General features: G+C 41.1%; 1 protein-coding gene across 6 annotated transcripts in view; it reads left to right on the plus strand.

The window, feature by feature from the left end:
- Window positions 1–15,873, plus strand: part of GPHN (gephyrin) — a 453,097-nt gene that overhangs the window by 293,842 nt on the left and 143,382 nt on the right. For all 6 annotated transcript variants that reach the window (XM_054026831.1, XM_054026833.1, XM_054026832.1 and 3 more), the window contains one exon: window positions 732–866. In XM_054026831.1, coding sequence (XP_053882806.1) covers window positions 732–866 — 135 coding nt within the window. The remainder of the gene's footprint in view (window positions 1–731; window positions 867–15,873) is intronic.

The following is a 15,873-nucleotide window of genomic DNA, read 5'->3' on the forward strand; positions in this document are numbered from 1 at the left end:
TGGTAAAGATAAAGTTTGTTGTGCTGCTGCCCTTGCTCTGTCTTCTCTCTGGATAAATATAAGACTTCAGGTTCCAGAGCTATAAACTCAGCACCCTTCATCAACACCAAATTCACTTAATTTATTTTTTAGAAGAAACAATAACTTCACTACATGGAATAAAAAGGAATATGTATTCAGTTCTTGACCTCTGTTCTTAGATTGTCAACAGAGGGATCAATTAATGCTTCGTGTGGTACTGGTTTTGTGATTGGGACACCAGTCCATTAAGAATTGGATTGGGAGTCTAACTCCTTTTAGACAGGCCATGAAAGAACCATTGTGTGGTGGTAATCTTTTGGCTTGTGTTGGATTTGAACCTTAGTCCTAGAGGCAAAAAGTTCCATGTCTTGCTGCCAATCCCCTGACCCTTTTAGTCCCCTCTCCCATTGAATTAGTTGTTTATTTGTTTGTTTATATTGTGCTGTATCTGAATGCAGTCTTGAATTTTTTAAGACAAATTGTGGTATGTTCTGTGCATCTGTGGTTAGAATCTGACCTTATATTTGCTGATGGATTGTTTTGGAACTACCAAAGGTGCAATTCTTGCCACCAGAACAGAATTCTGAAGAAGGCTGGGCAGAGAGAGATATGGGGTATTTTAAGTAGTTTTGGATTCAGATGCAAGATTTTGAATAATTTTTAAGTACAATATATTTTGGACTGTTAACTGCATCTCTTGTCCTGTTCAGATTCCAGACTCCATCATTTCTCGTGGTGTTCAGGTGCTCCCACGAGACACAGCCTCCCTCAGCACTACCCCTTCAGAATCTCCTCGTGCCCAGGCCACCTCTCGTCTCTCCACTGCGTCCTGCCCAACACCAAAAGTAAGTGCAATGCCTTGCCATCTCCCAGTGTTCGGATGTATAATCTGATTGATAGTTCCCTTCCTCTGGTGAAGGTAGGATCGCATGCAAGATTTTGCTGTTGAAAATTACAAATGAATGAAAAATAGTGTATTGTTACACAAATTACAGTGTGGGACCAGCAATAGGTTACGAAAGGTCTTGTATAATTTTGTGGCTCCTGTATTGAACCATTGCTGCAGCTCCTATTTGCCAACAGTGAAGCATATTACATATTTGAAAGCACTTGTCTTCTGTTATCTATTGCAATATTGATCATGAGTATGAGAATGTTAACCCTTTGAAATTCTCTGTTCATTCCCTGAATAGTACAGATAACTCTGCCACTGAATAACAGGATTAAACTAATAGAATACTTTCACCAAAAGGATGTGTGCATATTTATAACCTGGGCTGGGGCAGCTCTTTGCCCCAATATAATACTGTTGAATTTAAAACACTTTCAAGCCAACTTGTTTTGCTTTAACTTGGATACTTGCTGCCTGATATTTGAAAACAACTCTAAATTGACTAGAAAGAAAGTTTTAATGCCAACCTTTTGGGATTATTATTCAATTCTTGCAGATTATTCCATGTTGGTTTAATTTATTCAGGTGAACTCCATTTATATGTGTTTTATATCAGTCCTCAAAGACAGTAAATTGGAAGCTAAGGGAATGAACTAGTTGCAAGACCAGTAATGATCATGATTACTTTCTTCTGGAGAGTTCTCCATTTGTGTTCAGCTAGTGTTGTTCATATCACAAAGTTCTCTTTTTGATGTACGTTATACCAACATGTTAAAAGACTCGTAGCAAATGACAAACAGTAACGTTACTTCTCATCTAATTGATCATGATCCTTAGAGATTATTCTGCTTGCTAAAATGATTGCAGATGTCTTACTATTCATTTTTCTTGCTATCTCATTTCTTTTCTGTCAGCAATTTAGATTAACCTGTAGCCACCCATGGAGCTGTCTCAGTTTAACATTTTTGACAGTTTTATGAACTGCACGCCTTGACTATAATAGAATTTTGGTGGGAGCATGTGGTGGACTTCACTAAGCAGTTCATTGCTTTTAAAACAAGATTCAGTGAAACCTTCAGCTTTGCTTGATTTTGTTTCTTGTATTTGCTTTCCAAAATAAATTGTCACTTATAGGATGGTCTCATTAAAATACAGCCTGGAAGGGTATTAAATAGGAATACCCAGGACAGAAGAGGAATGCACAAGCCAGGAGAGGGAAAATGTGGGCCCAATACTCAGAGTTTGTGCCTTTTGAAAAGATTTTGAAGCAGGAGTGTCCACACACATACACACAAAAAGCACAGGAGGCCAATAAAAGGTCTAAACAATATTCATTATACTATAGAGAGACTCCCCATGAAATTGAAATAGTTAAAGCAATATATGGCAAAGAGAAGGGCCACAGTGTGCCAACTCTGAAACAGAATCCACACTATTGGACAGTCTTTATGAGATAAGGAGTTATACAAGGAAGCAAGAGGGAAACACGAAGCACATGTTGAGATTGAGGGTTTTCCATATGAAGTTGGTTGGAATAAGTCCCCACTAAACAAGGACCACCATTTTGTAAACTTAATTTAGCCCATGTTTAATTGTCATTTCTTATCGGAAACTCAACTGTATTTTCAAGACAGGCTAAATCACTGAGCACCTTCTAGAACATAGGAATTGCTGTGCCAGATCAGACCACTGGTCCAATTATTCCAGTATTGTACTTCCAGCAGCAGCCGGTACAAGTTGCTTCAGAGGAAGGTTCAAGAAAACCCAGCAATAGACAGTTTGGGAATAATTTGAACACAGGAAAACCTTCTTAATCCCCAATATTTAGAGGTTGAATTAAAAGCTTGATCTTTTATTTCCCATACAAAGCTCTTGGGGTTTTTTTATTCCTTACCGTAAAAATTCAGGTTATTCTTGTTATATGTATAAATGTTTAGTCATCTTTTGAATCCTGCTAAATTTTCAAGAAGCGGTTGGCTACCAAATATAATGGAATATATGGTTCTTGCCTGTTCCTTAGGGAATACTCATGTTTCTTGGTATCTCTACAACGTTCATTATTTTTTCCTTTTGGAACCTGGATTTCTAATCATACAACATGCATGCAAATTTTGCTGGAGCTGATGTCAGAGCTCTTGACTCACCCAGGTAATGGGGTTAACTATAAATTCTAATCTGTAACATGCAATTGATTTGTTAGAATCTGTTCATTTTAATCTGCAAGTGTTTAACATATGTGTCATTTCATATTCCTGTTTTTGAAGTTCACTTTAGATTATGGAGAATCGTAAACACACACATACAGGGATTGTAGTGTAAAATAGAGAAGCCTTAGCAGAAGGCAACTCACAATCCACATAATTATACACAAAAATCACAACTCCCATCAATATTTTAATATAGAAAACTATTTCCCCAAGGGTATGGGACAAAAAATTTCTTTATGAACTACAAACTCCAGTCTATCTTATTATACCCATTAAAAGTGTATTTTTGTCCTGTGTACCACAACCTCAGTAACTCTTTACTGACTCTGCTGTTTTAGCAAAAGATCAGTCCCTGTCAGTCAAGAACCAAACTTCAGCAATTATAGTAGCAACTATGCTGGATTAACATACATGCAGATTCAGAAGTGATGGGTTATGAAAGGTATATTAGGATTATGGGGTAGGGTTGTTGATAGTCTTGGTTGGTTAGGTGTGTAAGGAAAAGTTTGTAACCTCTCATAAGCTTATTTTGAAAATTTTTATATATTGAATACGCATGTATAGCATATGGTCAGGCATATTTTAAACATCAAAATAAATATTTTAAAAATTAAGTTTCTCAGTTTTTGCAGTTTCTCCCACATTTTCTGAAAATTTGCCACTAACGCAGCACTAAGTATAGACTAATGAGCTCCACATATGTATTTAGAATCAGTCATCAAAAGTTCCATTGCTTCCCTAAATTATCCCAAAGTTTTGTCCCTCTATTAGTCTAGTTCTTGGTTGTTAATGAAGCTGGATTTTCACTGAGACTGCAGGAGAAGGGTCATCAGCCTGTAATCAGTCAGGGCCTCCCAAAAGCTCCTTTAGTTGCTCTGATAAGGTTTTGGTGCATCTCTATAGAAATCCTTGTGTAAAATGCAAACTGTTTTTTGAACAAAGCACTCTTTGGGCTCAATGCAAATGTCAACATATTTATGGTAGTTGGTTGCAGATATGGAGACAACATTTTTAAGAGTTTCACCAAAAAACACGGGCAAACTGAGGTATCAGTCCTCTTTTTTTCAATCAGCCAACCAGGAACCTCATCTTACTTCATGAGGTTTAAATTGTGTTCTGAATATCCATATCTTAAAAGTATAGGATGATAATACCTAAGCAGTTCTCTCAAGTTTTCCATATTACTTTCACTGGCTGAGCAAATCACAAGATCTCCTTATCATAATAATCTCTATATTCTTGGATGGCATTTTGACCAATTTAGATGCAATATCCTTTTCCTATAAAGAAGCAATACCATTAAGTAGGAACGCATTTTCCCCTATGAGACTGCTTGTAGCCTTTATTGAGTAATTTCTTTTGTTTAACCAATCACCTTGAATTAAATGTCAATGTTGATTTTTTTCCTTTAGTTTTTCCTCTGTTTCTTCATCTGCAGCATCTCATAGATTCTAATTTGCCATCTACTATCTCAAAGAGCATATCCAGGGCAAATGCTTAAATCATTTCCTTAAACTGCTAATTTTGGAGCACAGAGAGTTTTATGCTGTTACCAGTAAAGAAAATTGCAACTTTTCTTTTCAAGTTCAAATCTTTCCCTTTCATTTTTTCTAATGGCACAATCAATATTTCATTTTTTGCCATTTTTGTGTGTCGGAGACACAAAGTAGATGTTGAAGAGCTGCAAGAAGACTAGAGACAGGGGTTTTAAATTACCATCATGAATACATTCCAGCAAATACAATGATATCAAAAACATCTTACTTACGGGATCATCAAATTCATCAATTTTTTTGTTCTTGCACTTCAATAAACAAAGTTTCATTCAATGGCATGTGTAATCATTAAGAATCCAAAGAAACCAGTTTTCATCACTTTTTGAGATGAGCACATTTTTACTATCTTGCTTTTCTCTTGACAATTTTTACATTTTATTTTTTTTTAAATTATCTGTTTTCTTTACTTCACTCACTTATTTTCTTGTTGCTTACCCTGTCCTTCATCTTTCGGACCTTGAATCAGATATATTTGTATGCTGTTAGGTAATATGTTCACTCCTGTTTGGAGTAGTCAGCAACGACTTTCACTTTTACTAGCTATAACAAGAAAGAACAAACCAATGAATTCACCACTTTGAAAGGTAAGATGAGGAAGCCAACTTTGGATGAAGCCCCACTATCATGCCCTATTAATCTTCCAGAAGTTTTTAGATTCCAGATAATCCAGTCTTTACACAGTTCACAGCTCCACCCATTCCTCTCTCTTTAGTATCTAAGGTCAATTGATTCTGCCAACTAACTACATCATCCTCCCCTGTTACTGGTGGCTACCCATTCCCCTTCCTCTCAAGGTTTCTAGACGCTTCTGTAACTTTCATATTGATTCTTAGTAGGCTTAATAAGAACTTCGTTTTCCTTATCACTTTTAATGATAGTTAAAGTTTATATTCCCTGAGTAAAGGTAGAGAGACCATATTTCCAGTGTAAAAAAATTTCAAATATGTATGTGCAGCAGAGTGCGGTACGACCCCGTTGGCTCCTGTCTCTGCTTGGTCCACGAAATCACTCTGAGACCCTGGGGTTAGTAACCACAGGTTCAGTTTATTCACAGGCTTGTTCCCACCACCGTGTCACCACATACAGTTGGCCCTTCACCGTCTGCAGGCTGGAGAGAGGGAAGAGCTACCTCCCTGCTTCCACTCTCTGCCTTTTCCCTTTCTTTCTGCTCTTCCCCAGCTTCCTTCTCCTGAGGCTTTTATACAGCCCCAGGCTAATTAGGCGGCAGCTGTCTCTGCCTCCCCAATTAGGGCCAGGTTATCTCCAGCCAGCTCTAATCTATCCCCCTAAATGGGAGCTGGCATGACAGAGGGCTGAATCAGCAACCCTTTGCCCAGCACCTTGTCACACACCTCCCCCCCTTCTCCAACCGCCAGGGTCACCCCTCTGTGTTATCTCCTTCCTCTAACGGGGGGGGCTCTATGGGGGAGTCTTTTCCCCTCTTTTGGGTCAGTTCCAGAGTTTCCCATGTGGGGTTCCTTCATCTCCCTCCCTCCCCCCCCCAAAATTACATTGTGTGTGGGGGGGTGGATGGCCCCAGAGCTCCACTGCAACACACAGGTCCTTGCACCATTCACAACCCCTTGGGTGTTTCCCTGTTTTTACCCCCTTCCCTTCCATCAGGAATTCGGGGTTGGTCCCAGCCCTCTCCCAGACACTTAGGGTTTCCTGTCCCCCAAGCTTGTCCAACAGGGCCTGGGTCTCTTCCTCTAGGGGTGCGCTAATAAGGGTCTCCGCCGGGTCTTGTTCTCTGATCGAGGATTCTGGGATGGATGTCTCACCCATAGCTTCACTCTCCATTCTCAGGCTCTGTTGTCTACGGGTTTTCTGCTCTGAGGTCTCTCCCCCCTTCCTCGAGGAATCTCCCCTTTTTCTTATCTTGGGCTTTCTCCCTCTGCCCCAGTCCGTACCCACCAGCACTGGAGAAGGCAGCCCCTTTACTATCCTGACCCGTTGCCACTTAAAACTGCCCTGAACCTCCAGGGGCACCTGGGCCAAAGGGCATTGCCTCCTATCCCTGTGGATGCATTCTACGTCCATCTTCACACCGGGAATCCACCAGTGTGGCCTCACCAGTTTCCTTTGTACCAGAGAGCAAGCCGAGGCCGAGTCCACCAGGTCTTGCTGGGGTTTCCTCCCCTCCATTACTGGAATGGTGGACAGCTTCCGCCCCTTTCCCTGCCCTCCAGCGTTTGCCCAGACACAAAACTCTGCCCACTCACAATCTGTGTGCAGGCAGTCCCACTTCTGTGTCCCGGTCGTCCGCACTGCAAGCAGACAACCAGTCTGGACCCCATGGGAGCCCCTCGGGTGTCCTCCCATTTGTTCTGCAGACCCTTCCCAGATGGGGGTTCTGTGGGCCTTGTCTCCACTTCCTTGCTCAGCCATCCCTCCTTCCTGGGGAAGTCTGCCTCCATGTACTATTCTGTAAGCTTTACAGCCACCTCGACCATATTTGGTTGGTGCCTCCTCACCAACACCTTATGTTCTCATGGAGGCCCTGTAAAAACTGCTCTAGGACAAGCACGTCCATAATCTCCCCCACTGTCTGTGCGTCCGGCCTCAGCCAGTGGGCAGCCCAGTCCATTAACTTTTGGGCAAATACCCGGGGCTGCAACCCTCCCGTCCACCTCGCCGACTGGAACTTCTGGCAGTACTTCTCTGTGGACAGCCCCACCCAATCCAGGATGGTTGCCTTTACTGCTTCATAGTTCCTGGCCTGCTCTTCACGTACGGCCCTGTAGGCTGCTTGGGCTTCGCTGGTTAGGTAGGGAGCCAGTCGCAGGGCTCTGTCCCATCCAGCCCCCGCAGCTACTCGCTCAAAGGTGCCTAGGAAGGCATTGGGTCATCTGTCAGGCCTATTTTACACAGTCCTAAGCCTGGCGCCCGAACGCCATCCCCTCCTGTGGGACTCACCATTTTCTGCAGGAGCTGCCTTTGGGATGCTGGGCTGCTCCCAAATGAAGTCCTGCAGGCTCTTCTGCTGTTCGGCCTGCCAGGTGAGCAAGACCTGTCTCTCCAGCTGGTAGGCTTGTTGAAAATTCTCCATTGCCTTCCGCACCTCCTCCTGCTGCTTGACCAGCCATTGCAGGGTCTCCTCCATCTCCGGGCTCCCAAACACTTGGTCTAGCACTGGATCCTGGACAAGCCGCCATGTGTAGCAGAGCGTGGCAGGGCCCTCTTGGCTCCTGTCTCTGCTAGGTCCACAAAGTCACTCCAAGACCCTGGGGTTAGTAACCCCAGGTGCAGTTTATTCACAGGCTTGTTCCCACCACCATTTCACCATGTACAGTTGGCCCTTCACCATCTGCAGGCAGGAGGCAACGAGGGAAGAGCTATCTCCTGGCTTCCACTCCCTGCCTTTCCCCTTCTTTCTGCTCTTCCCCAGCTTCCTTTCCCTAAGGCTTTTATACAGCCCCAGGCTAATTAGACGGCAGCTGTCTCTGCCTCCCCAATTAGGACCAGGTTATCTTCAGCCAGCTCTAATCTATCCCTCTAAATGGGAGCTGGCATGACAGAGGGCTGAATCAGCAACCCTTTGCCCAGGACCCTGTCACAGTATGTAATGTTTGTGTAAATACTTCAGAAAAATCCCAGAAAAAAATGGAAAAACTCTTATCCACCCTCGCTAAAAGAAAACAAAAAAAATAACACCAGCATGGTTTATTTCTTGAATAAAAATTCTGTTTTGGGTTTTTCAACCATGATGCCTCGTTGCTTCCTCTGCAATATGGTCATTTGAACACCAAATAAAGTGAGATAGCACTTAAAAGTTACAATCTGACCCTTAATGTCAGTTATTCCATACAGTGAAGTGAGTTATCAATTTTAAACCGAAGTTTTAAATTAAAACCAATTGTCATTGTTTTCAGTCCCAACCCAGGGCCCTGTTGCTGGCAGGGTTGCCCATCACCATCTCGGCAGGGATCCTGCCGAAACATGCCAAGCTAGTCTCCAGTTATACAACCAACTCCCCATAGAGTTTCTCTGGGTCACTTCCTCCCCGTTTCTCCAGGGCTTGCCGTCTCGGGGTTCTCACAGTCTCTACTCCCTCTGTGGTGTCCCAAGCCTGGGGGTCTTGGGTCATCACCGTCTGGCTGACCTCTGCGTCCTGGAGTGCAGGCGGACTTTCCAAAGGAGCATGCAGTGCACATCCTTTCTCATCGGCAGTCAGCCCAGACTGAGCTGAGCTGTTTCCTTTTATAGCCTGGTTCCAGCTGGAGCATGCCCAGCAGAGCTGAAGGGGTGGGGCCTCCTGGGCCCAAAGAGAAGAATTAACCCTTGCAAAACCAATGCATGGCTGGTACACTCCATCACACAGTGCAACTACTAGACATCAGGGCAGTACTAGAAGTTTCTTTTTGGAGGTTCTTAACTAAGCTCCTGGGAGAAGTCCTGCTTTGTATCCCTCCAGGTTTCATTCTATTTTATTCTATTTATGCTTCCCTCGTTACCATGTTTTCAGTACCTTCAGGGAATGAGCAACTCTGACAGATTGGCGCAGCTCCAGGAGGTTGACTCCATGGGAGTGGAATCTCATCCTTCAAGTTTTCACAAGCATTTGTTACAATGTAAGGTATCTTGCAATAGACTAGCTGTCCTAAGTGGTGATTCCTTAATTTCCCTTGTTGAAATGTTTTGGCTTTTCTTCTAAAAGTGTTCAAGGCTATCCTTAAAATCTTTGCTTTCCCATCTCTGCAATCATGCAACCATAAGAGAGTGGGATTCTGGTTGGAATTTTTTTTTTTTATTCTTGCAAAGACCTTTTACTCATCATATTAGCTTTCATTGGGGTTAGTCCTTTGTTTCACAGGTGTGATAGGGCCATTATTTGAGCTTGACAACACCTTGAAATTACTGTCTTCTAACATAGTATTTTTAGTTGCTAACACTTCTGCTAAGTGAGTAGGTCAATAATGAGAGAACTCAGTTTTTCTCCCCTCTGCTTCAGGTTTCTCCCTCCTCTTCTCCCCTCCTCCCTCCCAGAAGATAGTTTTGATCTTCCACCAGACTTCATCCCAATGGTATATACAGAATTTCATATCAGTTAGCTCATTGTTTTTCCACCCACTGTCTTAATCTGGTTTTCTCCCATGACAAAAACTAACATTTGTTGGATGTTAGATGTTTACATGTGTTCTGAAATTTTATGTACCTCTTTTACAAAAGTTTGAGACAGCCACACAGTTGTGTTCACAAAGGCAAAGCTGCCATAATGGGCCAGATGGGCCAGAGAATTTATTTCAGTCACAGTTTAGTCAGTCATGTCACTTCTCCAGAGGAGCCTCCACTTTCTGGGCAGTAAGAGCTTAGTCATTCAGATTTGAAGTGTGCAAGGCAGCAACTTATTTTTCCCCTCACAAGTTTATAGGGCATTACTATACTAACTGGATTTCACTGCATCTTGGGATACTTCCTTAGGTCTTAAATTCCTTGAAGGGGCAAAATAATATAAGCCCTTCTTCCCTGGGTATTTCTTATTACATTCACTGACCATCCTACTGTGTCCAAGATAGGTTTTGGGAAGTATGGCTAAGAATTAATTTTTGACAATTTTATTTGTCATAGGCCCCTCTTCACAAATATATTGTCACCTTGCTTTCTGGTAGATTAAACCATTGACACTATGGTTCATAATGTCTCTGTAATAGGTGGGAGAAGAGGACTACATCAAAAAGAGTTGCTGTTCAATAATTTTCCCATATAAAAACTCAGTTTCTCCTGCCAGTGCTCACTTTGATGGCTATGTAAAAAAACAAAGGGTTTTCTGACTGCAGAGAGTGAGCAGTGTAAAGTAAAAGCACAAAGAAATATGAACTGAATTCCTTGTGAAAATGATGAGTGCTTTGGAAGATGCCCAGCCTTGCAGAGATTTCCAAAGTGCAACAGCTAAATGATGTCTTTGTTTCTTGAATATGGTCCCTAGTGGGCAGTATTCAAAATTAACTAGAACATTGTGACCAGTTTGTACCAAATTGCAATTTTATTTTATGCTGGTGACATTTTCAGAAAATGGCACGAAGAATGTGAGAAGTTGGGTGTTGTCAGAGAAGGAAGAATGAAAAAGTATTAAAAATCAGTATCATGCTATGGTAAAATTAAGACATTTGTAAATTTGCACACACTCTCAAAATATTTAGTTCCTAAGGAGAAATCAGAGCATCATTATATTATTCCCTTGGTGGTCCTGGATTATTTTTGTTTATTTGTGAATGCTGGTTTCTAGAAAGAAAAAAAACATTTTGCCTCTGCCTGCTGAATTATAAGTCCACGTGCCCTCTACAGGAGACCTGTCCTTCCTGATGTGCTTCATGTTCTTAGCCCTCAGTAGCTATAAATCATGGAATGTAACAGCAGCCACCCTGATCCTGCTCTAATCTTAGTCATCAGTACAGGCATGTGGTTCATTTGGCTGTGGTTTTGGCTCATCAGTGATACAAGAATCCTCCACATCTCCTGCTGCTTGGAAACTGTATGACTTTAGCCAGTGTTGCCTTCATTTTCTTCTCCAATCTCTACAAAATTTACTGGTTCTCATGTACACTGGTCTAGCAATATGAAATAGTTGTAAAGCAGGTGTAAATTATGTTTGCATCCATTTTAAGGTGTATTTATATTGCCAAAGTGATATTAAGGGATGTAAATGAGAATTAATTTGGCCCAATGTTCTTGAGATGTCAGGCTGCAAAGGTACTGAACCTGTAATATACCATATTAACCATACCTCACTGAAGTAACATTGACATGTCCTTCAGTAACAACCCCCTTTTAAGGATTTACTCCTTTTTGAAGAAGAACTTCAAGAATTGCCAAAGTCCTTTGCAGGCAAATGGAATTCAGGACTAATGCAGGATAGACAATGTAGAAGGCATTCTTCATTCCAGTCACCTAGAGGCAAGTTCAGAGATCCTAGATTGTCTCAGCCAGGGAGGAGGATATAATCTGATAAGAAAGGCCCTGAGAGACCAGAGCACCTACCTATAGGCACACCGCATGACAGGGTCAGCTTATCTATTCACAAACATAAAAAGAGGATGCCTCCATTTCTTCTTCATTGCATGGGCCAACATAGCCTTGAATTGCTGAGTTCTGGACTACATAGCATCCTTTCTAGATAGAATTGTTTTCCAAACCCTACATCAGAGTCATAGTTCAGTCTGGAGCTCTTTAAGCATCAAGGCTTTCAGGATACTCTCAACCATCTTATAAATAACCCATCATCCTAGTTACCAGAGGATCATTGCCTTCCAAAAATAGAGTTCTTTATTCAGTTCTGGCTTTCAAGATGGAGCCAATGAAATTGATTATTCAGGCAGTGTACTTGGGAGAGTATTCACTGGGTCTCTCTAAGATTGATACACATCCCAATTCTGATACACATCTTTAATTCACAATACTGAAACGATACTACCAATCTCATTTGGTGTGCATATAGCATCCAGAACATTCTCAACGTGGTGGCTGTCCTAGCAGCAGATTTTTGTTTGAGAGAGCCAAAACTGAAATTCAGATAAAGTAAGCCTTTTCCCAGGTGGGCATATTCCTAGAATTATATGGCTAATTTGTCATTGGTTCCACTGCAGAAGCTCATGTACGTAGAAGACCAATTCAATGAAGTAGCACACAGCATCTACCTGATGCCAGACAGATGAGGAAAAGCAACAATATCAAACACATGCACTAATTCACTTATAACTGGTCTGGATGTAGGATTACATACGAATTCTAGGCTCTGTGGCAAGTATAGCAGTAGTCTTCTGGGTCTACTTCCACTTAAGGCCATTTCAGGGCTTTCTTCCCTGCAGTGAAAATCAGAGTGAAAGGACTTCAAGAAACTGTTTCAGCTATCACCTTGCTCCTGATCAGAATGGCATTGCAATAAGAGTCTATTGAAAGAATGCCTCTTAGAACCCTATCAATGGTTAACCTGGCTACAAATGCCAGTGTGTCAAGATGGGGCTAGCTTATGATCCAAGAGCCAATCGCACATGAATGAGGATCCTTCTTACTTCAATCTTGTGGCATGCCTATTAAAAGTACCTCTCAGACAAGATGAAATCTACCCTTTTGTAGTGAAACAATTGGTCTACTTTAATATGTATATGAAAATATAAAAAACATTCTCAGTCTGGTGTGACAACAGAAACAACCAAATCCATAGTAGTCACACTGGCTATCCTGAAGTAACTAAAAGAAAGGCTGAACCTGGAAATGGATGCCTGCTTATTAGAATAATTTGTTGGAATGTTTAAACAGTGGCAATTGCAGAATTCAGAGTTTATATAAACCCTATACCTCTCAATGTACATCTAGACAGCTGTAGCTTCTTCATGGTCATTGAGCAACTGAGACACCTGATGATGGGAAATGGAAGACTTGTAGACTTCAACATAGTGCTGAATACCCTCACAGACTATCATTCAAATCAATTTGGAAATTTGCAGTCTGACTCCTTTCTGTCAAAGTTTTGTTCTTCGTAAGTCAATCAGACAAGCTTGAGAACTCTCTCCACTTCAGTAAGTCAGAGCTCAGAATCATACCATACTTTTCAACTAAAGGTCAACTCATCTAAACCAGGGCATAGTCATAACATCTTTTTGCCCATTTAAAGAAGAAAGACTGCATCACCCAAATATTTCCAGGGCTTTCAGGATTTATCTCGAGAGATACCATTCTCCTCCTTCCTTGACCGGTTTTGAGAAGGAATTTACAATGTCATTGAATGTTTTCTCTTTTGCTATAAGAGAAATTACATTCTTCTATCAAATTTCTATCCATTAGTTATTGGTTGTAAGAAGGGAGGACAGCAAATGTTCTGCTGTATTATATAATTTTCTATGTGTCTGCATGTGCTGTACCTGTACTGGTGTGGTTCCTCTGTGCTGAGATACAATAAAAGAATGCAATTTTCTCTGTTCCCCACTTCCTTCCTACTGCACTTTGCAAGCTAGCGTCTATCCTTCCTGGAGTAAGTCATTGAATACTCAGCGCTTCAAGCTCACCCATACAGACATAGATTGTGTTTTGAAAAACCTAATTGCCAATCTGAAATCTATTTTTACAAATGGAATTTGATATGTAGAAAATCAGCTTTATTGACAAGACATGCTGAGCCAAAAATAATTATCTGTAATTGTAACAAAGCTTTTAATTTAAAAAAAGGCAAAACCTGTCTTGCGTAGAGAATAAAAGAATAAATGGACGCAAATCAGATGTCAAGAATTATAACATTCAAAAATCAGTCGGAGAACACTTCAGCCTCCCTGGTCACTCGATTACAGACCTCAAAGTTGCAATACTCCAACAAAAAAACTTCAAAAACAGACTTCAATGACAAACTGCAGAATTGGAATTAATTTGCAAACTGGACACCATTAAATTAGGCTTGAATAAAGACTGGGAGTGGATGGGTCATTACACAAAGTAAAAACTATTTCCCTATGCTAATTTTTTCCCCTACTGTTACTCACACCTTCTTTTCACTTATTGGAAATGGGCCATCCTGATTATAACTACAAAAGTTTTTTTCTCCTGCTGATAATAGCTCATCTTAATTGATTACACTCATTATAGTTGGTATGGCAACACCCATTTTCATGTTTCTGTGTATATACAACTTCCTACTGTATTTCCCACTGCATGCATCCGATGAAGTGGGTTTTAGCCCACGAAAGCTTATGCTCAAACAGTTTAAGGTTCTCTAGTCTGCCTTACTTGTAAATGACCATTTGATTTCTGAATAAAGTTCTCTGATCAATTAAATATAGCTCATACATAGAAATTTTCTCACTCTTCTAGTCCCCATTTGTTTTTTCCCCACTTTAGTGACAAAAGCTCACCACTTTTTCATCAACTTAACATGTGGGTAACATTTCTCCATATAGTAATATATTTCACAAGATTTTTAAACATTAAGAAACAGAAATCTTTAAGGATGGGGAGAATCAAAGGTGTAAGTTCCTTTTTTTTTTTTATCCAAGTCATTAGTGGCTGTCAAGATGACAATGTTGGGTTGGGTTTTTTTAAATTTATATTCCTTCTGTACTATTTTTTAATAATTTTTCTTTTTTTTCCCTTTTCACTTTATAGTTTCCTCTTTCATTTAGACCTAACTCTCTATGGAAAAAGCTTTCCTTAATTATGTCTGAGATTTTTCACTATATTTTGTTTGTAAAATATTCTTTTAACTATATCTACTTGTTCCCATTTATGATTTAGTAATCGCAGTTCAGTGATTCAAAATGGAAAGATAGATATTGTTTAGAGTGATAGGTGGTAGAACAATGGGATGGAACTGAGCATAGGAAACTAGAGTGAATGCCAGAAAAAATCTTAACTTAAAGATTTAATTATAAAGTAGAATATTGAATATACTGTAGGGAGAGGGTGATAAGCCTTAGAAACATTGGAAAGTCCAAAAGGAACTTTACAGATTCTCATATCATGGTGAGTAATAAAGGCTGTCAAATTCCTGGATTTTGGCGATACCACTACTTGCCAGAAACATTTCCTAATGTCAAGTTTAGTGAAAATGATTGAGCCTTCATGGCATGAAAAATATTATAAGTTGTAGATATAAGGTAATGTTCTCTAACCCCGGCTTTATTTAATTATGTTAGATTTACACAAAGTCTAATCTCTTCAACAGAGATGACCCAGGCCTTGCTGATAGTGTGTGGGGGGTGGGGAAGGGGCACAACCCTGAAACAGCTTGAGTCATGCCCCCCAGACAAACTTCCCCCTTTGAAAGCAGTGGCCTCTCCCTACAGCTCCCAGCTGTTCCTCCTGCCTCTTCTGGCAGAATTAAAGCAGAGGCCCTCTCTGCAACTTCCAGCTGTTCTTCCTGCCTCTGCCTCTCCCTGCCCTGTGCAACTTAAAACTCACAGGCTCAGCTACCTCACAGGGAGGGGGCCCAGCCACATCATGTGACCAAGCAGTCTGGGAGGGCACATGATCCTGCATTTCTCCCCCATACATCACCTCTGCTCTTCAATCTCTTTTAGGGCACAATCAATATATACCTCTACCCCAATATAACGCTGTCCTCGAGAGCCAAAAAATCTTACCGCGTTATAGGTGAAACCGCGTTATATTTAACTTGCTTTGATCTGCCGGAGCGTGCAGCCCTTCTCCCCCGCCCCCAGCGCTGCTTTACCGTGTTATATCCAAATTCGTGTTATATCAGGTCGCGTTATAT

The sequence above is a fragment of the Malaclemys terrapin genome, chromosome 4 (genome assembly GCF_027887155.1).
Source record: "Malaclemys terrapin pileata isolate rMalTer1 chromosome 4, rMalTer1.hap1, whole genome shotgun sequence".
Taxonomy (NCBI): Eukaryota; Metazoa; Chordata; order Testudines; family Emydidae; genus Malaclemys; species Malaclemys terrapin.